The 24,630-nt window shown below is 45.1% G+C and overlaps 2 protein-coding genes across 13 annotated transcripts in view; both read right to left on the reverse strand.

Moving 5' to 3' along the window:
• Positions 1-24,541, reverse strand: LOC102937910 (zinc finger protein 184). 11 transcript variants are annotated; one of them, XM_037899083.2, is made up of 7 exons: positions 24,064-24,541; positions 9,355-9,447; positions 4,976-5,116; positions 4,666-4,757; positions 3,973-4,099; positions 3,625-3,738; positions 1-3,238 (listed from the first exon to the last, which is right to left on the reverse strand). In XM_037899083.2, the coding sequence occupies exons 4-7, from the start codon at positions 4,666-4,668 to the stop codon at positions 1,797-1,799; spliced, it is 1,686 nt and encodes a 561-aa protein (XP_037755011.1). In that variant the 5' UTR covers positions 4,669-4,757; positions 4,976-5,116; positions 9,355-9,447; positions 24,064-24,541; the 3' UTR covers positions 1-1,796. The 11 variants fall into 11 exon arrangements, with proteins under 11 accessions (XP_037755011.1, XP_037755007.1, XP_037755013.1 ...); XM_037899079.2 differs by having other exon boundaries at positions 9,230-9,447; XM_037899085.2 differs by lacking the exon at positions 24,064-24,541 and adding an exon at positions 23,891-23,945.
• The window catches only part of LOC119566362 (zinc finger and SCAN domain-containing protein 2), a 558,782-nt gene that overhangs the window by 48,716 nt on the left and 485,436 nt on the right, over positions 1-24,630 (reverse strand). The gene's annotated exons all lie outside the window — the stretch shown is intronic.

Here is a 24,630-nt window from a genome sequence, read left to right on the forward strand (position 1 = left end):
TCCAGAAAGGCAACCAAATGCAAATTATTATATCTTGATCTGCCTCCTGATAGTCGACTCTCTCCTGTAGGGCTCTAATTCTCTGCATTTGCTGATTTGAGGAGGACTTACTGGCTGTTACAGAGTCCTCCAGTGCAGACATATGGGCCTCAACTTGCCCCACTCTCCTTGAGAGCCTTCATAGGCTTGTTTGATGAGCTGCAGTGGTCTTTTTCACATCAGCAATATCTGTTGACGTTGTTCTTCAGAGATCTACTGAAGCACCTTCAAGGTTTGCTCAGGATTCTATCTGGAGCTTCTTCCTGCATCTCCATCTCTGCCTGACATGGGCTCTCAGATAGCTTTTACTTTTTGCAGGCCTGCTCCATTACTGGAGAAGAGGAGAGGTCCAAACTCTTATCCAGAAATCCCTTAGCAGATGGTGCATTGATATCCACCTAAATTAACTTACATTTATAGTAGGATTTCTATTATTTTGAACAGATTCTGTGGGGTATAACAAGGAGCAAGAAGCTTGGAGCTCAGGCAGCATACCTCCCCTGTTGGCTCCCCCTGGAATCCTGTTGTTATTATTAACCATATATTTTGTGAAAGGGAGTTTATTTTTAGCCAATAGTGCTACTAGCCAGCTAGGGTATGTCTACACAGTGAGGAGCAGCCAGCAGCAGCAAGTCTCAGAGTGTGCGTCAACAGACTTGACCTTGAATTACTGTGCTAAAAAGAGCTGTGTAGACATTGCAGCTCGGCCTGGGACCCTAGGCTGATTAGCCAGGTCTCGCCGCTATTTTTAGCACCATAGCGTGAGCTCCTCAAGCCCAAGTGTGTCAACCCGGGCGCTGAGACACACTGAGCCCAAGCTCCAGCCTGAGCTGAAACATCTCACAGCTACTGTTAACGCTGTAGAGTGAGCCCGAGTCTGTTGACCTAGGTTCTGACACTTACTGCTACTTGCTGTGTAGACAGACCCACAGTGGCATGGTAGGCTGCTGTGGGGGTGGAGCATGACTGACTTACTTCTGCTCAGCAGTCACCTTTAATCTTCCCTCATTAAGGGTTTGTCTGCATGGGGAATTTTACAGGCCATATACAACTGTAATTATACATCTCTCACTCCCCATCTGGACACACTTATTCCAGAATAAAAGTGTCCACATGGGAAATTGTACCAGTATAACCAGAGTGGCATAATTATACTGGTAGAACTCCTCATATAGACAAGCCCTAAAAGATACACAAATACGCACACACACGTGCACAAGTATTCCTCCTCGTGCAACATCCCAGTTTTTAAATGATCCGTATCTCCATTACCAGGCACTCTCTGCTCTTGGTTCCTGCCACTGTGCCCTTATGATCAGTCCTCCCACAAGATTCAACTCCATTACCTTGCAATTCCGACTAACCCCCACACCCCGCCAAAGGATCTGTTCCTACCTTCACCAGCTCCTTTCCCCTCCTGAATCTCATATCTGTCATCATAAATAAGCCAATACTTCTCGCCCATCCTTCTTACACCTTGTACTTAAGTGCCCCTCTCCAAGCAAAGAAAGTACCACACCACTGTTTTATATCACATGTGGAGCCCCTACTGCGCTGCTAGAGATAATGTAATCTGAAGTTACACTTGCTCTATTGGGTTTCTTTTTCACATGGAGGTTTACCAAGGGTATAACAAGCTTTCATTTTTGATTGACGCTTTTCCCACATTTGGTACATTTGTGAGGTCTCTATCCCTGGTGCACTGACTGTTGCTGGGTAACGGTGAATTTCTGATGAAAGCTTTTCCCACATTCAGGTCATTTGTGAGGTCTCTCTTCAAGATGCACTAACTGATGCTGGGAAAGGGTGAACTTCTGACGAAAGCTTTTTTCACAATAAGGACATTTATAGGGCCTCTCCCCAGTATGGATCCTCAGGTGCTTAGTCAGGGTTGATTTCCGCCCAAAGCCTTGCCCACATTCAGTGCATTTATGGGGTTTTTCCCCCGTGTGGGTTCTACAGTGACTGGAAAGGTCCCCTTTCAGCCTGAAGCTTTTGTCACAGTCAGGACACTGATAGGGTTTCTCTCCTGTGTGGATTCTCTGATGCAGAGCAAGGTATGAGCTCTCACTGAACCTTTTCTCACAGCCAGCACAGCTATAGGGTTTCTCCTCTTTGTGCGTCCGTAGGTGTTTACTGAGTATCGACTTCCGTCCAAAGCTCTTCCCACAGTCAGCACATACATAAGGTTTCTCTCCCGTGTGGCTTTTTTGATGCCTTCGGAGGTGTGAGTTCCGGCGGTAGCTTTTCCCACACTCAGCACAGCTGTGTCGTTTCTCATCTGGGTGGATTTTCTGATGCAGGTCAGGGGCTGTGCAGCTACTAAAGCTTCTCTTACTTTTACTTTGTGTATTCAGCTGTGCTCCCACCTTAGTTCCCTGGTGGGCAATGGTGCGGTTCAATTTCTTAGAACTTCCTTCACATACAGCGGATTCACAGTCTTTCCCCCCTGCAGGGTAAGCTCGCTGCTGTCCTCTCCTGCCCCGACTCTTACCAGCATCTGCCAGTTCACATCTCTGAGATGCCTCATGAGTCTCCGCTCCCACTGGCTTTTTCTGTTGAGGATGCTCATCCTTGTTCTCACTCACAATCCCATCATTAAACCCCCTATGCATCTCTTCGTTGTGGATTCTCTGATGCTGAATAAGTCTCTCTCTCAGGATAAAGAGCTGGCCGCACACTGGACACTTATGGGGTCTCTCCAACTTGTGGACTGTGTAACGGTGAAGAACAAGGCTTGTCTTGTGTCTGAAGCTTTTCCCGCATTCATTACATTTATAGGGTCTCTCCTCTGTATGAATTCTCAGATGTATCTGAAGGCACTGTTGCTGAGAAAAGCTTTGGACACATTCATTACACTTGTAGGCACTCTTTTCTGCACAAGTTTGCTGACAATGCTTAACGAGGAGTGAGCATTTATTGAAACTTTCACCAGGTTCAGTACCTGTGTTTGGGCTCTTTCCCGTGCAGGCTGTCTGGTGGGTGCTGGTGTCTTTGGATTTCTCTAAACTTCTTTTGCTATGAGTGGATTTACTCCTGCCTGGAGGGTCTTCCCAGTGCCTCCCTGTCCTGCCCTGACTCTCACTGGCATCTCCCCATTCAAGGCAACAGTGTCTCCCTGAGAACATCCTTTGTGGTTCTGCTCCTGTAGATACTACTTTGGGGGCTTTTTTCTCCTTCTCACTCACCGTCCCAGCACCTGGTGGGAGAGAGAGAGAGAATCCAGATGTGATTCATTGCCTGTGCTGGGTGCAGAGGGGGCAGCAAAGGGATTTGTCACTGATCAGAAAACCTGATGGACAGGAAGCAAATTTCCCTAATATTTCCCTAGAGGAATGAGGAGAGGCCAGTTCTGGCTCAAAGTCCCGTCTGAACCTTAAGAAAAAGGCTGGGGGAGGAAAAGGCTTCTGCCAGGGGTCAGGCAGGACAAGTGGAGCCAGGGGTGACTCCTTCCCTGAGGACAGGACACAATAGGGAGTGAGATGAGACAAGACAGAACAGGAGCAGTCCTTAGTGGGTTTGCTGGGATCCCAGCTTTTCCCTCAGCCCCAGATGGTTTCCCGGTTGGTGTCACTCATTCCTCACCAGTGCTAGTGCCTCTTGGGTTCTCCCTTTCCTTAGAGCCCTGGAGATCTGGGAACCACGGCTCTTCCCCTTGCTCCATCTGGGACAGCACATCTGGTTTAGCAATAGGAAATCCTGTTTATTGGAAAGAGGTACATGCAACACAACTTGTCAAGTATTTGTTGATCACTTAACAACAAAGAACAGCAAAGAAAATCTTGGAATGAAGGGGAAAGACATAATCCATTTAGGTTGTCAAACATTCAGTATCACCTTTTGGCAAGCAGATTGTCTGGTGGGAAATGGGCTGTGTTCCTTATAGGAGATTTAGGCCATGTCTACACTACGGGGACGATAGCAACTGCTCACCCAATGAGAGGAGAGTCTCGTAATTCTCCTGCATGACATCTCTGTAGAGTTCCCTCTGCTTTTCATCCAAAAGAGCCCATTCATCTTCAGAGAAGTACACGGCCACCTCCTCAAACATCACTGGCATCTGAAATGACACGTGTCCTCCACTCAGCACCTGCCTGCTCTGGCCACAGTCTCACCACTCAGACACAAGCTGAGCAGCAAAGGGCAAAGCCACCACTGTCAGTGCAGCATTCTGGGGGGAGGAACCCCATTTTCCCACTATCCCAACCTCCTCCACACAGCAAGAGATGCCAGACTCAGCCTGCCCTTAAAGCTCCCCATCCCCACAGGGCTCTTAGCCCCAACCCAGGCCACTGAAGCAAGCCCCTGGATCCACAAGGGAGCCCCACTCAGCACATGCTGTTCCTGCGATAGCCTCACCGCTCAGTAACGGGATGAACAGCCAGGGGCAAAGCCTGGCTACCTGGAGGGGCATGAAGTGAGCTATCCAGGATGTGGAAGGAGCTGCACATGCACAAGGCACCTCCCAAAAAAGCGGTGTGGTTATTTTATTGATGGGGAAGAAGGAAAGTTGGAAAGGCTGGTGAACGATGGAGGAGCGGGAGGAGGTGGGAGGAATGAGCGAGGACAGACAAGGAAACAGCACAGCCCGGCAGGAAGAACAGTGCAGACCATTTCACCACTCACCATAAAGCCAAACCTATGGAGCAAGACCACTATATCCTGGTCTCCTTCATTCCCCTTATCATGAGGAGCAGAAAGATGAGGTCCAGATAGGTCTAAAGGATGATAAAGATACCGTTAGAGGGATCCACACAGACACAGACACACCTGGACCTCACGACTCTACTAGGAACAGGGAACCACCCACCCTTCACACACCACTAGACAACCAAATGCTGTGCTGATGATTTCATAGAGGTTGCCTCAGGGACTCCCCTCCCTACTGTGCTATCCATGCTCCCCAACACCACATGCATGCCCACACACAACTTACCTAGTTGCCGTGAATACTGCAGCTTCTCTCTGAGGTCACAGTTCAGCTGTGGTCCTGGTGGTGGAACCTCTGTAACCTTGCACTGGACAGGGGCTCCATCATCTCAGAAATCGCTTCTCTTCCGATCACACAAACGGAGACCTGGGAAACATATTTGTTTATAGCTCTGTGTGAGAGACAAAGGTATTTACTGGGGGGCAGTGACAAGTAGCTCTCAGATTCCCTACTAAACAGAGTTACTGAAAGCTGATGGGCCTGCCACACACATGAAAGGGGCTCTGTGTCCCCCCACATTTCCATCTTCCAGTTTTCACCAATATTAGTTGGGTTCTGCCCATTGATGACTAGAGCAGAGCCATCAATTTTGTATTTCTTGCTTGTAGCCTTCTGCCCAGATCATGCCTTCTTCCTTCCTGTGCACCTTTATTCTTCCTAGTGAACCCTTTCCACACTCAGGTGATGTTACCTCAATTCTGCCTTTTATTAGACTGGTCATGGCACCTAGGAATATCAGATCAGAATTGCACTCCTGCAGGTAGTTATTTTTTTGCTTTTTAATGAACATTATTATTATTTATTGGTATTACCCTAGAGCCCAAAAGTCCTAGTCATGGGCCAGGATCCCATTGTATTAGGTGCTGTACAAAGAGAGAGAAAAATGACATTCGATTCCCAAAGAGCTTCCCTTGTAACATAATCTCTCTATATTTGAGGGGCATCACTCAAAGGGGTATCCAATTTTCTCATGAATCTGAATTAACAGAATTTTATTTAATGGAAACCTTTTTGTTTGAACTTCTCCCATATGCAGATTTAACTGTTCCTCTTACAGGATGTATTTGTCACATTCAGATCTAAAAGGTTTTGACCCTCAAAACTCAAGCAAGACATGTTTTATTTTACATTTCACATCGATCATTTGGACAAGGGTGCGTGTTTGCTAAGCCATCTCTTACTTTAGTGAGTAGTAATTTCCAAACCATGCTAGCATAACCAAGGTATGGAGTAAATCTTTACGAATTCCCTTGGTGCTTTTGTCTGAAGACATTGGCCAGAGGGCAGCAATCTTTAATTTCCCATTTCAGCTAGGGAGAAATTTAGATTACACTGACTAGTTTAAAAGCAATGCTGTCTGTCACTCACTTCCATAGCCTCACAGAGACTCTCAGAAAAGTAACGCTGTCTACACTCCAGAGTCTATGCTGGAGCCAGGATGGCCCCCTAGTGTAGACACAATGAACACTGACAGAAGTTTTTCTGATGGCAAGTGAACACCTCCCCAGACAGCATTAGCTACGCCGTTAGCAGCATTTTTCTTTCAGCATAGCTATGTTCACACTGGGGGTTTTGTCAGCATAGCCATGTTGCTGAGGGTGTATGGTTTTTCAGCCCTGACTGACATACTGATGCCGGCATAAGTTTTAAGTGGAGACCAGGCCTTAGTTCCTCTTTTAGAGTACAATAAGCTCTTGGCTGCACACCAAGAAGTATAGCTGGTGCTCTTGCTTTTTCACTGTTTCTTTTGCCTGGAAGATTTTTACCTTAAACTAAACTTTACAGAAGCAATAACTTAAAGGGGTAGTTCTAGTAGATAACCCCAAAATTCCTTGTTGAATCTAATTAATACTCCAATTGTAAGGAGGTTAGACTGACTTTGCATTCACAACTGGAATCGCAAGGTTATACATGCCAAAGATAAAACTACCTAAGCATAACATAGGATGCTTTAATTTCTCACTTGCATTTCACAGAATCATAGACATGTAGGGCGGGAAGGGGCCTCAAAGGGTCATCCAGTCCAGTCCCCTGCACTGAAGAAGGACCAAATAAACCTCCTAGAACACCCATGACAGGTGTTTGTCCAAACTGTTCTTACAAGCCTATGATGATGGGGATTCCACAACTTCCCATGGAAGATTATTTCACAGCTAAACTACCCTTCTAGCTAGGAAGCTTTTCTTAACAGTATTGGACCCAGGACTGACCCCTGCAGAACCCCACTAGATGCACCCTCCCAGTTTGATAGCAAACCATTGACATTTACTCTGAGTAATTTTTACTCTTTGAATAATTTTTTCATCCACCTTATAGTAATTTCATCCAAACCATATTTCACTCGTTTACACATGATAATGTTATCTGGGACTGTGTCAGAAGCCCAATTAAAACTGAGATATGTCATGTCTAGTGCTTCCCCTTTATCCACTAGGCCAGTAACCTTCAGCCTGCTAAGTGCCATGGCAACAACCAGCATTAAAACTTTTTTAACCTTTTACGAAAGGAACAGAAAAAAAAAATAAAAAAACAGTTAAGCCATTTGAAATATAAAGTATTAAGCAAGGCTTTCATTTCAACTGTATCCCTTATTCCATTTTTCCTTTAGCTGTAGAATGTTTTTAGAAAAAGGGGGAGGAGGAAACTCTGTTCAGAAGTCCTTTGGATGGTGTTATGGATGGTAACAACATTCCTTTTTGGGGGGGGAAAGGAGAAGAAGTTAGATGAAATGGGCTGGAGCTGTTGTTTCTATTGTTAAAGTCTGATCTTGCTTCCTTGAAGACAGAACAAGACAAACGCACAGAAAAAGGAAGAGGAAAGAACAACAAAGATAGAAAATGCAGTTCTGTCTCACATGCTGACTCTTACTTGCAACCCGGCTCTTGGAGAAACAGAAAAAAGGAAAAGGTACTTGGCTGTATTGTAAGGTTTGCAAATTCCTCATCCCAAAATTGGGATTTTCAAATCTTCTTTGATTAGATGACATATGAACTTTTCTCATGTTAATAAAGATAAGAACTTACAACTCACTTTATTTATACCTAAAACAATTTTAACAGTGCTGCTGTTCTCTGTCTTGAGATGTTTAGAAACACACTACTCTTCTCACATTTTGACTGAATGCCCAGATGGGGTAAAGATCAAAAAACTCTCCCAATCCCATCCCCCACCTCTTCCATATTTAAAGCTGCACATGTCATGAACCGTGAAAATGTCATGCACAAGTGGTAAAATTTCCTGACTTGCAGAAATTTTAGCCCTAGTGGCATTTTTACCCCTATATATTTCCTCCTTTTAAAAAGAAGCAGCCAGCTAATGTTCCTTAGCCACATGTGCATCCATGAGCCATTTGCTACACCCAAAGATAGTTAAAATATACCAGCATTTTAGTCTACAATAGACCTTGCCCACCAATATTTCACGGCCACTGAGGCAATTTAGCCCCCCCCCCGCCCCGAGATCTAATCTGAATCACTAGAACTGTGCTGATTCACATACACAAAAACAACCACCGACATGTTTTGTTTTTCCAGTCACAAAAATCTTGGGGGCTGCAACAGCCCTTTCCAAAGGTTTGAATCTCAATGTATAGTCAATGCAGTAGCAGCTTTGAATTCAGCTGGCATTCAGTTAAAAAAGAGCTACTCATGATGTTGTCTGAGCAGAAGTTTGCTTTAGCAACTTAACCTTTATCAATTGAAAACACTTTATTTTATCACTTTTGCATTTTGCTTAAAAATGCCTTTATGTTGAAGGTTCAAAGTTATTACCAGTTAGAGAAACTACAAACCTTAAAAAACACAAAAGAAAACAAGAAACAAAGCATTTGTAAAAAGATTTCAAAACTAGTAATAATTATCAAACAAAATTATAAAAGCCTCTGATTTTTCAAATAAGAACATTAGTAGATGGCTTTGCATGCCCAACCAAAACAAGGTCAAACACACTTGGACAACAATAGCTAGTTTGCCAGAGTTTTCAGCTACTGAGTATGTACATTAATCTTAAGTCATTTTGGTCCATTGATTTCTGATCCCACACTCTTCCAGTTTACCAAACACAATCTTAACAGAATCCTAGAGTTATAGGATTTACAAATCTTGTTTGATTAGATGCTATCAAAATCACAGTTAAACCCTTCACAGGTTAATAAAGCTAAGAATTTACAACTCACTTCATTTGTAGCTAAAACAAACTTCAAACTGTGGCTGCGTGGAAAAGCTTCCCCACTGATTTCTGATCCCACATTCCTCTTGTTTACCAGACATGATCTTTACACACTCTTTGAGTTAGATCAGAAGGCCTGTTTCTTTTGAGTAACCCAATCTGTCTGTCTCCCTTTCAAACTGTTTCCCATTAGCATTTGTTATAGGTGCCTAGAATATTTTATAAAAATTTTAGCCATTTTCCCACAGTTGGTGTAGGCCTGTCTGGCCCCAGTTATTACAACAAGTGTACATGTAATGCAGTTTTTATTACCACAGTGCCTCGGAGGTTTACTCATGGACCATGATCCCATTCTGCTAGGCACAGCAGTGTGAAATGCAAGTCTGGATGTAAACATCACTAGGCGGAATGGTGACTAAAAGGAAATTAGTCCGTACAGTTTTATTTCTCCAGCTATGAACTCCGACGGTTCCTCTTACTGTCGCTGAGTCTCTGAGTTGATGGAGTTTCTTCTTGATGGTTTCTAGAGACTGGGGAACAAAGAGATTCTAGTAGGGTAAAACTCTTCCATAACTCAGGAAACATCTTTTCTACAAGGGACCCACCGCTTTTCAAATATAGTTGGTTTTCAACCAATTGCACCAAATAAATTAATATTTTAGAAGCTTTCACAGGAAGCTTTGAGCTTAAAGCAAACTCTACTGCTCTGTGTCTGCAGCTGGAGGAAAGAAGTTCCTACTTCATTCACATCAGAGCCCTGAGCTACTTCCCCTTTTTCAGTAAAAAATGATCATCAAATGAGGAGGGTTCTTTATAGCTCGTCTCCATTTTCAACCAGTCACACTGAAGAAATTATTCTGTTGAAGACGTTCTCAGCAGGAAGCTTCTCATTTAAAGCAAACTCTACCACTTGGAGTCTGCTTGTTACAACAGGAACATGCTGGAATAAGGAACTTCCCCTTCCCCCCCACCCCACCCAGTGAAGAGCTCTGAGTTACTAACCCTTTTTCAGTAATAAGCAATGATGAGATATGGAGGGCCTCTACAGCTTTCCAGCTTTTCCTTTTCAAAGGATGCACTTGGCTAGTGTGGAAGGGAGATACACTGACATTGAGAAAGAGACAATCCTTTTTTTGTTCATGTGGCTTAAAGATTTGCCTTATTAACTACTCTTTTGTAACTTTGTCATTTCTACAGTGTTATATTTTACATTTTTTTCATTTACTGTCACTTTCTTAAAGTGTCCAGTTTTAGGTACCAAACTTTAAGACAAATTGGAAAGGGGCCAGAGGACAGCAAAATAAATAAATAAATAAATAACATGGTAAGAGATTCAGAAAACCTGACCTATGAGGAAAGGCTAAAAAATCTGGAACGTTTAGTCTTGAGAAAAGAAACTGAGGGTGGACTTGATAATAGTCTTCAAATATGCTAAGGACTCCTATAAAGAGGATGGTGATCAATTGTTCTCCATGTCCACTGAAAACAGGAGAAGAAGCAATTGACTTACTCTACAAGGTAGATTTAGATTTGATATTAGAAAAAACTTTCCAGCTACAAGGATAGTTAAGGCCCAAAACAGGTTACTACTGAAGTTGTGGAATCCCCATCATTGGAGGTTTTAAAGAACAGGTTGCACAAACACTAGTCAGGGATGGTCTAAGTTTACTTGGTCCTGCCTCAGCATGAGGGATGGATTAGATCAGTGGCTTTCCACCTGTGGTCTGTGGACTCCTGGTGATCCTCAGACTATGTGTAAGGGGTCTGCGAAAGACTTAGACTGAAAACAGAAATCAACTATATATAGAGACAATAGATTTCCAAAAGGGTCTGCACCTCCATTAGAAATTTCCAAAGGCGTCTTTAAATGAAAAAAGGTTGAGAAAAATGGGATTAGATAACCTCTTGAGGTCCTTTCCAGCCCTACATTTCTATGATTCTATGATCTGAGAACTAAGGGGCCATCTTCAGGCTAGTCTTAGAAGCCTTTTGCCTCATTGGCTCAAAGGTACACTCCATTGCTTCTGTTGGCCAAGCTCACTGCACACACATCCCTCCACTCCTTTTCCCAAGCTTCCTTTGTGCCCCCCTCCCATCCCACTCTATTTCAGGGACTCCCTATAAACCTTCCCCAACCCTTCCCTCATATCAGGGGCCCAGCGTGCCACCTCACTTCCACCTCTGCCACATGCCTGGGGGTCGGTGTGCCTCCATTCCCCATACCAGGGTCCCACATTGTCCCCCGCATGTCCAGGGCTCTGTGTGCCCTCCATGCCTTCCAATTCTGCCCCACCATTCTTTCTTTTCCTTTGTCTGAGTGATAAGTCATTCAGGGTGTCAATATTTAAACTCCATTGGGACATACTAATGGGAGTGTTGTTATGCCCGAAGTGGTTAATGGCAACCATTAACTGGTTCTTTGATCTATAGATAATTTCAGAGTTTTTAAAAGTTAATGGGCCTGCTAAGCATATGCCAGGGGCTCCATGTGTACCCATATTCCTCCTTCTACTTTTCTGATTTTCACCAAAATGTATCAAGGTGGAGAACATTCCCTGAAATTGTCGAATTAATCAGATGTGGTGTTCAAAAGCTATCACATTGCAGACAGAGAAAAGCCTTCAAGTAGAGTGTAGGGTTTTATAAGCTGGGCCAAATATTTCACGTGTAGTGCTGATGGCTTAGTCTACACTGCAGAGTTTTGCCAGCATAGCTATACTGGCTAGGAGTGAGTGGAAAAAATCACACACACCCAGCCAACATGGATGAAATGGCACCCCAACACTGACAGAACAGTGGTTCTGATAGTGTAGCTAGTGTTATTTGAGGAGGTGCGGTAGACATGGTTGCGGAAAAACTCCTTCTGTTGGTGTACGCTGTGTCTCCACTCATAGGCTCACTGGCCAAGGCTCTCTGGTGGAGACAATCTCAATATTTCAGTTATAAGAGTAGTTGCCCTATTCGCCTGGTCAGCAGCAGAAATAAAAATTAATTTTGTGAAGTTAATGTTCTTTATGGCCTAAATGAATCAATTTAGTCCTACCTTTTCTCATTTTATTTCTATATATTGTTTTACAGGCTTTTTTTTTTTAAAAAAAAAAAAAGCTTAAATTGAATTGAGAAGGATTGACTCTTTGCTTTTCGTTTTTTGTGTTGTGATGGTTTTAAAGTTTGTAATTATTTCATTGAACATCCTGGTTAATTGCCATTTGGTTTGAGATAGTTTATTTCATGAGGGAAATTAGTCTGAGCTATAGTGGCAAAAGCACTTTAGGAGGCTTTGCCAGTTTCTGCAAACGTTTTCTAATGTAGACATGACCGTAAGCCTAGTCTACACACAGATACCGTACTTTTATACCTATTTCAGTTGGTGGTATTATTTCTTACCAATGTAGTTATCTCCTAATATGGAGACAGTTATACCAGTATATAGCTTCCTTACACTGGTATAACTATACTGGTACGTCTTTCCTACATAAGAACAAGCACTTTTGTAACAAAATAATGACTGGGGGCGGGGGGGAGGGTGTGGGGCTGTACCACTTTATATTGGTATTGGTATTGTTAAAGCACTACACCTTGTGTGTGTGGACAAGGCCTTTTGTAAAAACAACGAGGAGTCCGGTGGCACCTTAAAGACTAAGACATTTATTTGAACATAAGCTTTTGTGGGTAAAAAACCCACTTTACGAAACCTTATGCTCAAATAAATCTGTTAGTCTTTAAGGTGCCACCGGACTCCTCGTTGTTTTTGTGGATACAGACTAACATGGCTACCCCTCTGATACTTAAGGCCTTTTGTGTTTCACAAGGCTTTTTAAAAAAATGTTTTGCAGAACAGTTGCTGGCTGGGTTGGAGGGGCCCCTCCTGGGCTCTGGCTGCACAGACCTCCCCTCTTTACACTCTAGAAGCTGGCTGAGTGGGGAGGAGCCTGCAGGACTCAGGTGCACAAGTCCTTCCCACCCACCAGAATGCTGCCCTGGAGCTGGCTGGGCTGGGGGAACTATGCTGGACTCAGCTGCACAGACCTCCCCTATGTTGGGTTCAGGCTCTGATCCCTTTGTCACTGGCACAACTTCCTCCTGACAGAGATCTCTTGCCGCTGCAGGGGCATCTCCTTCCTCTTATCCCAGACACCCCTACTCACCGCTCTTGCCAGCACATGAGGGGGAGGAGAACATGATCTCCTCAGGATTTTGCCAGAAGAGATCAAGGATTTAATCCCTCAGTACACAATGAGACTCAGACCTCACTGGGTTTTCCAAATGAGGAAACAGCTGAGAACAGGAAGTTCCTTTTTTATTTAGTTCCCCTTACAGCATAACCTGGTCCTCTCTAGAACTGTGTAGCTCTATGGTTATTAGAGACAGGGGGTGTGTGGTAATATCTTTTACTGAACCACCTCTATGGTTATTTCTTCTCATTCACCAGATATACTGTAATACTCACTCATAGAAATCACAGGATTTACTAGGACACTGCAACTAACACCTCCCATGCACACTATTCTCGGAATTCCTGGACACTCTGGTACTTCCAAGAAGAGTTGGGGCAGCATGCGTGTGAGGTCATGCCGCATGGGCGGGCATCATCTTTACGATCACACCACCTGTCCCACCAACATGACCTCATATGCATGGTGCGTACGAGATCATGCCGCATGGGGGCCACTATTTTTAAGAGTGCCCTGCCCCACATGTGAGGTAACACAGCGCAGAGGGGTGCCATTTTTAAAATCCAGAGAGAGCAGACCGCCATCCCCCACCCAATACCAGACAAAATCATGTCTGGTTTTGTTCCCAGTATTGAACAGGGAACAAACCTCTCAAAAAGATAACCATCTGGTTTAATTCAGGATGAGAGGCCTTCCTACCCTTAACCATGCCCTTCCAAGAAAGGACAACACATAATTTGAAAACAAGACAACAACTTAACACTAAGATAAAGATGCATCCGCTTTTGGCAGAGTTGCTATCTGCACTGATTATTACAGCATTCCCCCCTTTAGTTTAATAAGAGTTTGAAAACAGTAAGAGAAGGTTACTCACCTGCTGCAGTAACTGAGGTTCTTCGAGATGTTTGTCCCTGTGGGTGCTCCACTTAAGGTGACTGTAGAACAGTGCCCTCTGTGGATGGAAGGGGTGATTGAAGATAGTACTGCTAGGCCTAGAAGTGTATCTGAGCCTGAGGTCTGGTCAATTGCGTAATGTTTTATGAATGTATGTTCAGAGGCCAAGGCGGCAGCTTTGCATATGTCTTTGAGTGGTTCATTGTTCAGAAAGGCTATTGAGGTTGCTATAGATCTGGTAGAATGAGTTCTGATCCTGCTGGGGGTTGTAAATTGTTTTGTTGGTAGCAGAGGTGAATGCACCCTGAGATCCATATTGATAGTCTTTGTGTGGAAATAGCCAATCCTTTAGAGCATTCTGTGACAGAAATGAAAAAACCCGGGGATCTTCTGAATGGCTTAGTTCTATCAAGGTAGAATGCTAGTCCATGTCTGACATCCAGGGTATGTAGTACAGCATCATGTGTACTCCCCGTGAGGTTTGGGAAAGAATACAGAAAGATGGACTCGTTGGTTTATATGGAAAGAGGATGATCTTTTGGGTACAAATTCTGGATGTGGTCTCAAGGTGACCTTGTCCTTGTAGAATATGGTGGATGGTGGATGTGCCATAAGAGCCGCTGTCTCACCTGAGGGGTGACAGGCTGAAGTGACAGTGACTAAAAATGCTACATTCACGGATAGTTGAGTCAATGAACACATCCTTAAGGGTTTGAATGGAGGCCCAGTAAGGCAGCGTAGTACCAGGTTCAAATCCCAAGTTGACGAGGGTGCGCATACCTCAGGGTAAATGTTCTGTATGCCCGTTAGAAAACATTTAGTGATTGAATGTGCAGATAACAATGCTCCATCAATCTTGTGGTGGAACACAGTAATTGCTGCAAAATGCACTTTGATTGTGGTAGTAGATAGTCCCGAGTGTTTTAGCTCCAAGAGATAATCCAAGATCAAGGGGACAAGTGCAGAAATTGCAGTAACATGTTTGACCTGACACCATATGGAAAATCTCTTCCATTTCTGAAGGTAAGTCTTATGCGTGGTTGTCCTCCTACTGTTTAGTAATAAATGTTTAACCTGTTCCGAGCAGGCTAGTTCCTCATGAGGGAACCATGTAGGAGCCACACCTTCAACTGGAGTCTCTCCAGGTTTGGGTGGTGAACCTGGCCGGCATCCTGTGAGAGGAGGTCCGTCCAAAGTGGGAAAGTGCATGGTGTACAGACAGCCATCCACAGTAGGTAAGCATAACAAATCTGTTGTGGCCATGTTGGGGCTATCAGTATAACCTTCACTTTGTCAGTATGTATTTTGTGAATAACCTTCGATAGAAGTGGTATTGGTGGGAACATGTAGTGAAGTATTGCATCCCATTTGAGGAGGAAGGCATCCCCTAGCAATCGCAGTCCCAGACCTGCTCTTGAGCAAAATTGTGGTCATTTGTGATTTTGTGATGTCGTGAATACGTTGATGGATAGGTTGCCCCATTGTTGAAATATGTTTTGTGGGACTACATCGTTCAGTTCCCATTCATGTTCTGGGAGAATTGTCTGCTCAATGTGTGCACTGTTGTGTTCTGACAGCCTGGAAGATAGGAGGCTGAGATGCTGATGTTGTATCAAATGCACCAGTTCCACAGTTTTATGGCATGTGTGCATAGGGAGTGGGATTGGGCTCCTCCCTGATGATTTATATAGAACATGCAGGCAATGTTGTTGGTCATTACTCGTACCATCTCGTTCCTTATCAAGGGGAGGAAGTGGAGACATTGGTTGAAAACCACACAGAGTTCTAGTAGATTTATGTGTAATTGTGTTTCTAGGGGAGATCACGGCCCTTGAATTTATTAACATTCCAGGTGAGCTCCCCAGTCAATCAAGGAGGTAGCGGTTGTGAACATCATGAAAAGTAGGTCCTGAGTGAAGGGAATCCATGAGCATGCATTGTTGGGTTGTGTTCACCAAGGTAGAGTGTCTTTGTCTTTGGTCGGCATTGTCAGGCGTCTGTTTAGGCTGTGTTTGTGTGGTATGTATACAGTTCTGAGCCAACCCTGAATGCAGCACATGTAGAGATGCGCATGCCATACCACATATGTGGTTGTCGCCATATGACCTTGTTGCCGGCACCCAGTGCCCAGAGGCAAAACAACAGCAGCGGTTCATTTCCCGGTGTGCGTCACCCAATAAACACAACAGGGTGGAGAAGCAGAAAAGTTTATTTGGAATTCCAAAGAAAGGTACAGGGAGAGAAATCTCAAATCCTGCACACCAGAGCAGGTCATTACATACACCTGTATATTCCTTAATGCTACTGCACTACACATCGGCCAATCAAAGCTTTGCACAAATACTCTGCCTTCCTTATATGGGTTACAACAATGTTTATTTCCTGCAACCTCTAACAAGCATTCCTAGCAACTTAAACAACCAGCACATCCTGTCTGGCCTTGTAGCTGTCTCTCCTGTTATGTTTAACTTGGCGTCAGCAAACCTTACACTATGAGGCATTATCTACAACTGCAACATTGTTTTAAGAGCAAAAGAGCTTACTCAAACCAGCCAGGCCTGAAGTTCTATTAAGGGGGGTTGACAAGAAGCCCTTAGGCCTTCAGCAGAGAGACTTCCTCGACCCTTATGGCCTTCCATCCCCTTGACTTAACTAGTAGCCATACCCTGGGGTCTCCAACAACCTCATAGTTGGAGGCAGGTACGTGCTGATAGGTGGACTATTCATCACTGAAGAGATGAGGCTGGTTATGGTCAAAAATCTCTTTGTTGGTATTGATGCTTTGGCTTCTGTAGAGTCAAGGTGGGCCCGAATGAAGTCCAATTGTTGTACAGGAATTAGGGTTGATTTTTGTTTATCTGTATTCCTAGATTCAGAAAGAGAATGATTGTCCGTTGAGTGATATCAAATGACTCTGCCCAAGTATGGCCTTTTAGTAAACAATCATCCAGGTAGGGGAATATTATTACCCCTTGTTTGTGGAAATGTGCCACCACTACTGCGAGAATGTTGGAGAATACTCACAATGTTGTGGAAAGACCAAAAGGGAGGACCCTGTATTGATAATGATCCGTTCCCAGGGTAAATCTGAGAAACCTCCTGGGAGTGGGATAAATTCTTATGTGGAAGTAGGCATCTTGAAGGTCGAGGACTGAAAACCAGTCCCCCCATTTCAGTGTTGGTATTATCTTTGCCAGTGTGACCATCCTGAATCATTGGACCCTCACAAACTTGTTGCGCTTTCTGAGATCTACAATGGGTCTCCATACTCCATTTTTCTTCTGGGTTAAAAGGTAGTGGGAGTAGAAATCCTTCCTCCTGTGTTGTGGAGGAACTTGTCCCAGGGCACCTAGATCTCGAAGGTGGTTTACTTCTTGTTGTAGAAGGTGCTTGTGAGAAGGGTCCCTGAAGAGAGACAGGGAGGGGGCTTGGGTGGGAGGGAATGGAAGTAAATGGGATGGAGTAGCCAGAACGCATAATCTCTAACACCCACTTGTCTAGAGATGGACGCCCACACCAGGTAGAAGGGGTATAAACGGTGACCAAAGTGGGATGTGGTAGGTGTTGTCAACACTGTCGGGTAGGGGAAGTTGTTTAGACCCTCCACCAAACCCTCAAAACTGTTGTTTCGCGGATGACAATTGCGATGTTGAGGATTGTGGCTGAGGTAGTGGTCGTCTCTGATGTCTTCGTCTCTGGCATTGTGACTCGTACTGTCATTACTGGGCAAATTGGTTATATCTGTTACGTTGGTATGGTTGAGATCTGTGTTGTCTCCTCTTCGTTGCAGGTGTGTAAATGCCCAGCGTGCTGAGGGTCGCTTGTGAGTCCTTCATGGTGTGGAGGACCTTGTCCATCTTTGCAGCAAAGTGTTTCTCTCTGTCAAAGGGGAGATCCTCCACCGTGGACTGTAACTCCTTTGGGTGGCCCGCGGAGTGGATCCAGGATGCCCTGTGGATGACAACTGCAGTGGCTGTAGATCTTGTAACTGTGTCCACCACATCTAGGGATGCTTGGAGCACAGTTCTGGCAACTAGTTGACCTTCATTCACCAGGGATCTGAATTGGTCCCTTTTGTCCTCTGGGATGTCATTAATAAATTTAATTGTCTTAGTGGAATTGTCATAGTCATACTTTGTCAATAGTGCCGCGTAGTTGGCCACTCAAAATTGCAAGGTTGCCGACAAGTAAATTTGCAGCCAAAAAAAGTCAAGTCTCTTCTGCTCCTTGTCCTGGGGAGTAGACTTATATTGAAGTTGTTTCCCATGTTAATTCACAGCCTCCACCACAAGACAGTTTGGCAGAGGGTTGGAAAAAAGAAAGTCCATGCCCATAGAGGGTATGTAATATTTTGTATCAGTCCTCTTGCCTGTGGGCAGAATGGTTGCCAGGGTTTTCCACATATTTTTGGCTGGTTCCATTAGCGCATCATTGATAGGCAGTGCTAATTTTGAAGTGAACGAAGTTTGGAGAATCTCCAGGAGTTTGGGTTGGGTTTCAGATACCTCCTCAAGTGGGACCTCTAGACCTGCCACTACCCATTTGAATAGTTTCTGAAATTGCTTGAAATCATCAGCAGTCATAGGAGGTGGGGGCATTATGGCCTCATCTGGTGAGGATGAGGAGTTATGAGTAGGTGGTGTGGTGTCCTACTCTATCGTCTCGTCCCTGTCTACCACTGTTTCCTCTGGGGGTTCTGACATAGCTGGCACCAAAGGTGGTGGCAATCTAATCCTCGCCCTATTGGGACTGGGTGGTCTGCTATAATGTCTTCTATAGGCGGCACAAGGGTCCCAGTGAGGCCATTGCATGGGGAAAGTTATGAGTGGGCCCATCCATGGATGCCCATACCACTGTCAATATTGGGACCTTGATCTTAGGGTTCCAGAGGTTGGCATTGTTCAGATAGGTGAAGAGTGGTGTAAGGAGAAGATGCCCTCTTCCTCATCATCCTCTTCCTCACTGGAGAATGGAGGGGCTATGCGTGGTGCCGGAGGATCCTGATGCATCAAAGGTACTTAGCCACAGTGCAGTCAGTACTAAGGAGAGCGACCTGGCTGGGAAACATTTATTTTTGGTCGGTTCTCTCTGAGAAGTTGTCACTTATTTCCTCAATGATTTTTTTGAGGAGTGAGCCTTCCTCTGAGCAGAGGGTGAAGTCTCCGGGGATCTTCGTCCAGAGGGGGTTTGCTGCCTGGGGTCAAAGGCCGGGCAGAGAGATTATTCCATAAGAATGAGCTTGAGGCACAGATCTCCGTCTCGCCTAGCCTACAGGTTACTGCAGTGAGCGCACTTTTGGGGAATATGCGACTCACCAAGGCAGCGGACACAGTATGAATGGCTACCTGACACGTGGATAGCATCCTGGCATAGGATACAGCGTTTAAATCCTGATGAACCAGGCATAGTTGAAAAAGGGACGGTTAGCCCCAGATATAGACCCTAACATTCTCTCAGAAAGAATTTTTTTTTAACTAGAACAGAAGAAGGAGAAAAGTAACTAAATAACTAACTATGAACTGTTTTTAACTATTTCTAACTACTTTTAAACCTAAAATGAGCTTGAGTTGGGGCACCGCTGGGAACTCCATGCTCCATCTCTGGCCGAGGACGGTTAAGAAGGAATCGTGGGGGTCAGGTCTGCTGCTGAAATTCTCCCATCAATAGCACAGGGACACACCGACAACTAAAGTGGACCACCCATTACTTGAAGATGTTAGGTGATATCATCATTATGCCCACCCCATAACCAATGCAAAGAGGTAATAGTATATTCATTAAAAAAAAAAAATCCTTGACTTTAGCAGTAAAGAACAATAAATTTGTCAGAATGAAGAACATCACTGAAATGTGCCATAACAAAATATATAGCATACATAAAAGGCTATGAAATTAAAATATGCAATTAGATGTATAAACAATTCAGTACAAAAATCAACATCTGTGTATGCAATGACTTAATAGAAGAGGAAAGTGTGAACTTCAGTATTTGCAGGATGACGAAAATCAGTCCACCTTGAAGTCATATCTTCCCACAGAATAGTGGGTAAGATAAAAACAAGCACTTAGCATTAAAAACTAATATGGCAATACAAACAGGAAGCGCTATACTAGAAATACTGTGAGACATGACTGCTAAAGCTACTAACAACTATTAATATTTTCAACTAATATTTTCAACTGTCAATTAATTGCAGTTAACTCACATGATTAACTGAAAAAAAATTAACCTTGACTAATCAGTTTTAATCGCACTGTTAAACAGTAGAATACCAATAGCAATTTATTAAATATTTTGGATGTTTTTCTACATTTTCATATATACTGTATTCTGTGTTGTAATTGAAATCAAAGTGTATATTATTTTTATTACAAATATTTGCACTGTTAAAATGATAAACAAAAGAAATAGTATTTTTCAATTCACCCCATACAAGTACTGTAGTACAATCTCTTTGTTGTGAAAGTGCAATTTACAAATGTAGATTATTTTTTATTACATAACTGCACTCAAAAACAAAACAATGCAAAACTTTAGAGCCTACAAATCCACTCAGTCCTACTTCTTGTTCAGCAAATCACTAAGACAAACAAGTTTGTTTACATTTACAGGAGATAATGCTGCCCTCTTATTTATAATGTCACCAGAAAGGGAGAACAGGCATTTGCATGGCACTTTTGTAGCCAGCATTGCAAGGTATTTACGTGCCAGATATGCTAAACATTCATATGCCCGTTCATGCTTCAGCCACCATTCCAGAGGACATGCCTCCCTGCTGATGATGCTCATTTGAAAAAAAATGTGTTAATTAAATTTGTCACTGAACTCCTTAGGGGAGAATTGTATGTCCCCTGCTCTGTTTTACCTGCATTCTGGCATATATTTCATGTTATAGCAGTCTCGATGATGACCCAGCACATGTTGTTCATTTTAAGAACACTTTCACGGCAGATTTGACAAAACGCAAAGAAGGTACCAACGTGAGATTTCTAAACATAGCTACAGCACTCTACCCAAGGTTTAAGAATCTGAAATGCCTTCCAAAAATCTGAGAGAGACGAGGTGTGGAGCATTCTTTCAGAAGTCTTAAAAAAGCAACACTCTGATGTGAAAACTACAGAACCTGGCTTGGTTCCTGAAAGGTACATGCACCAAAAACAAAATTAACCTTCTGCTGGTGGCATCTGACTCAGATAATGAAAATGAACATGTACCGGTCCGCACCGCTTTATATTGTTATCAAGCAGAACCTGTCACCACCATGAATGGTGGTTGAAGCATGAACGGGCATATGAATATTTAGCGCATCTGGCATGAAAATATCTTGTGACGCTGGCTACAATAGTGCAATGAGAACGCCTATTCTCACTTTCAGGTGACATTGTAAACAAGAATCAGAGTAGCAGCCATGTTAGTCTGTATCCCTATGATGGTGTCCCCTGAATAGATATGTGGACACAGTTGGCAACGGGCTTTGTTGCAAGGATAGGTTCCTGGGTTAGTGGTTTTGTTGTGTGGTTGCTGGTGAGTATTTGCTTCAGGTTGGGGGGCTGTCTGTAAGCAAGGACTGGCCTGACTCCCAAGATCTGTGAGAGTGAGGGATCGTCCTTCAGGATAGGTTGTAGATCCTTGATGATGCGCTGGAGAGGTTTTAGTTGGGGGCTGAAGGTAATGGCTAGTGGCATTCTGTTATTTTCTTTGTTGGGCCTGTCCTGTAGTAGGTAACTTCTGAGTTCAGGAGACACCATCATAGGGCCTAATCACATCAGCCGCACTATCAGAGGCTCGTTCACCTGCACATCGACCAATGTGATATATGCCGTCATGTGCCAGCAATGCCCCTCTGCCATGTACATTGGCCAAACTGGACAGTCTCTATGTAAAAAAATTAATGGACACAAATCAGACATCAAGAATTATAACATTCAAAAGCCAGTCGGAGAACACGTCAATCTCTTTAGTCACTCAATTACAGACCTAAAAGTGGCAATTCTTCAAGAAAAATACTTCAAAAACAGACTCCAAAGAGAGACTGCTGAATTGGAATTAATTTGCAAACTGGATACAATTAACTTAAGCTTGAATAAAGACTGAGAGTGGATGTGTCATTACACAAAGTAAAATTATTTCCCCATGTTTATTCTCCCCCCACCCCGCCCACTGTTCCTCACGTGTTCTTGTCAACTGCTGGAAATGGCCCACCTTGTTTATCACTACAAAAGGTCTGTCCATCCGTCCGTCCCCCGCGCTCTCCTGCTGGTAATAGCTCACCTTACCTGATCACTTTTGTTACAGTGTGTATGGTAACACCCATTGTTTCATGTTCTCTGTGTATATAAATCTCCCCACTGTATTTTCCACTGCCTGTATCCGATGAAGTGAGCTGTAGATCACGAAAGCTTGTGCTCAAATAAATTTGTTAGTCTCTAAGGTGCCACAAGTCCTCCCTTTCTTTTTATTGTAAGCAAGAAGCGGGCAGCATTATCTCCTGCAAATGTAAACAACCTTGCTTTTCTGAACAATTGGCTAAACTAGAAGTAGGACTAAATGGACTTGCAGGCTCTACAATTTTACATCGTTTTATTTTTGAATGCAGTTTTTTTTGTACACAACTCTACATTTGTAAGTTCAACTTTCATGATAAAGAGACTGCACTACAGTACTTGTATTAGGTGAATTGAAAAATACTATTTCTTTTGTTTTTTTACACTGCAAATACTTGTAATCAAAAATAAATATAAAGTCAGCACCGTACACTTCGTGTCCTACGTTGTAACTGAAATCAATATATTTGAAAATGTAGACTGCATCCAAAAATATTTAAATAAATGGTATTCTATTTTTGTATAACAGTGTGATTAATCGCAATTAATTTTTTCAATTGCGATTACTTTTTTTAATCGCTTGACAGCCCTATTTTCAATGTTTCTTTGCACGACGCCCACCTGCACGACGTTCATGAAGGTAAATGAGGGGATGCTCAGAGCCAGCAAATATTGGATAAATGGGCGAAAGGCGGGAAAGGCCGCGTGCGGCGGGGGACTGGGGCAGGGCAAGTCAGAGCAGCAGGGAGGTGGCACTTGGGGCGGGCTCGGAGGCTCTGTGCAGACACAGGAACCGAATCCGGATTGTTTTAAACACGGAAACCAGGGCGCAGCAGTAGCGCCTCGGGAGGGCGGTGGCTGTTGCACGGGGGCAGGTCTCCTTTAGCAGCTGGGGACAACCTGCCCCGGCCAAACGCGGGGGGCGCTTCTCGGGGAGCGGGTGCTGAGCTGCGCCCCCCGGAAAGGGGGGGAGCCCCTCTGCCCCCCACGCCCTGGGACTGCGGCCAGGGCAGATGCTCCCCCTCCCCCGGGGACCTGCTAGTCCCCCCCGCCCTCGCGCGGGGGTCCCCTCGGCCACTGGCAGGGAGCGCCCCGGCCCCCCCAGCCCAGCCGGGCGCGGGGTCACCCCAGGCCGGGCAGCGGCCGCAGCCGGGGTTACTCGGGGCGCGCGGCTCTTAGGCGGAGCAGGACGGAACCGGCCCGGCAGGGCCCTGAGTCTGGCCGCGGCGTGTGACGGGAAACCGGCTGCTGAGGGGAGCGGGGCGCCCGCCTGCCCCTCCCCCCCCCGTAACGGCCACAGCGCCCCCGTAACGGCCGCCGCGCCCGCCTGCCCCTCCCCCGTAACGGCCACAGAGCCCCCATACGGCGGCCGCGCCCGCCTACCCCTCTCCCCCGTAACGGCCACAGCGCCCCCGTAAGGGCCGCCACGCCCGCCTGCCCCTCCCCCCGTAACGGCCACAGCGCCCCGGTAAGGGCCGCCACGCCCGCCTGCCCCTCCCCCCGTAACGGCCACAGCGTCCCCCTAACGGCCGCCGCACCCGCCGCCACCGCTCCCCTCAGCAACCGCCAGGGCGCCCACCTCTCCATGGCCCGCTCTGGAACGACTCCGGCATCTGCCTCCCCCCGCTTCGTAACGGCCTCCCGCCTTCCCCTCACTGTATCTACCACAGCGCCCGCCTCCCTCTTCCCCCTCTGGAAGGGCTGTGGTGCCTCCCCTTCCCCCTTTAATGGCCGCTGCCCGCAATCCCCTACCTCTGTGCGCTTTGAGTCATCCTGTCGTGAGGCCTGGAACCCCAGGGGGCACGGTTCGGTTCGTGGTCTGACCGGAGAGAGACAGGCAAGACCAGCAAGGTCCAAACACAAGCTCTTCCTTGAGGAGTGCGCACAACAGTAGAGAGCGGCCCCTCTCCAAGGAGAGCCAGCTGCTGCTTTAGGTAAAACGGGTAGGTTTTTAGAGGCAGTTCCGTTGCCTCACAGATTCTTCATGCAGCAGCCCACCGCTCCCCCATGTTAGTTAAAAGTTCTCTTTCTCTGTTATGCATGCATTCCTAGCCCCTATTGTATATAGCTTTCAGCAAGTCGTAATGCCTCACCAAACGTCCTTATCAGTACGGGTGTCAAACAGGAGACAAGGAGTTAAGAACAGACAGAACAGAAACGCAGGAACAAACCGTTCTCAGAACATCTGGTACAAAAAAGCAGGAATGCAGGTCTCCCCCTATCTCACTCCCTGCAACTTAAACAAGTATTCTTTCATCCTGCTTATCTCCTTCAGGGACTTTCCCAGCAACCGTTATTGGCCTGACTTCGGTTCAGCTG

The sequence above is a fragment of the Chelonia mydas genome, chromosome 6 (genome assembly GCF_015237465.2).
Source record: "Chelonia mydas isolate rCheMyd1 chromosome 6, rCheMyd1.pri.v2, whole genome shotgun sequence".
Lineage (NCBI taxonomy): Eukaryota > Metazoa > Chordata > Testudines > Cheloniidae > Chelonia > Chelonia mydas.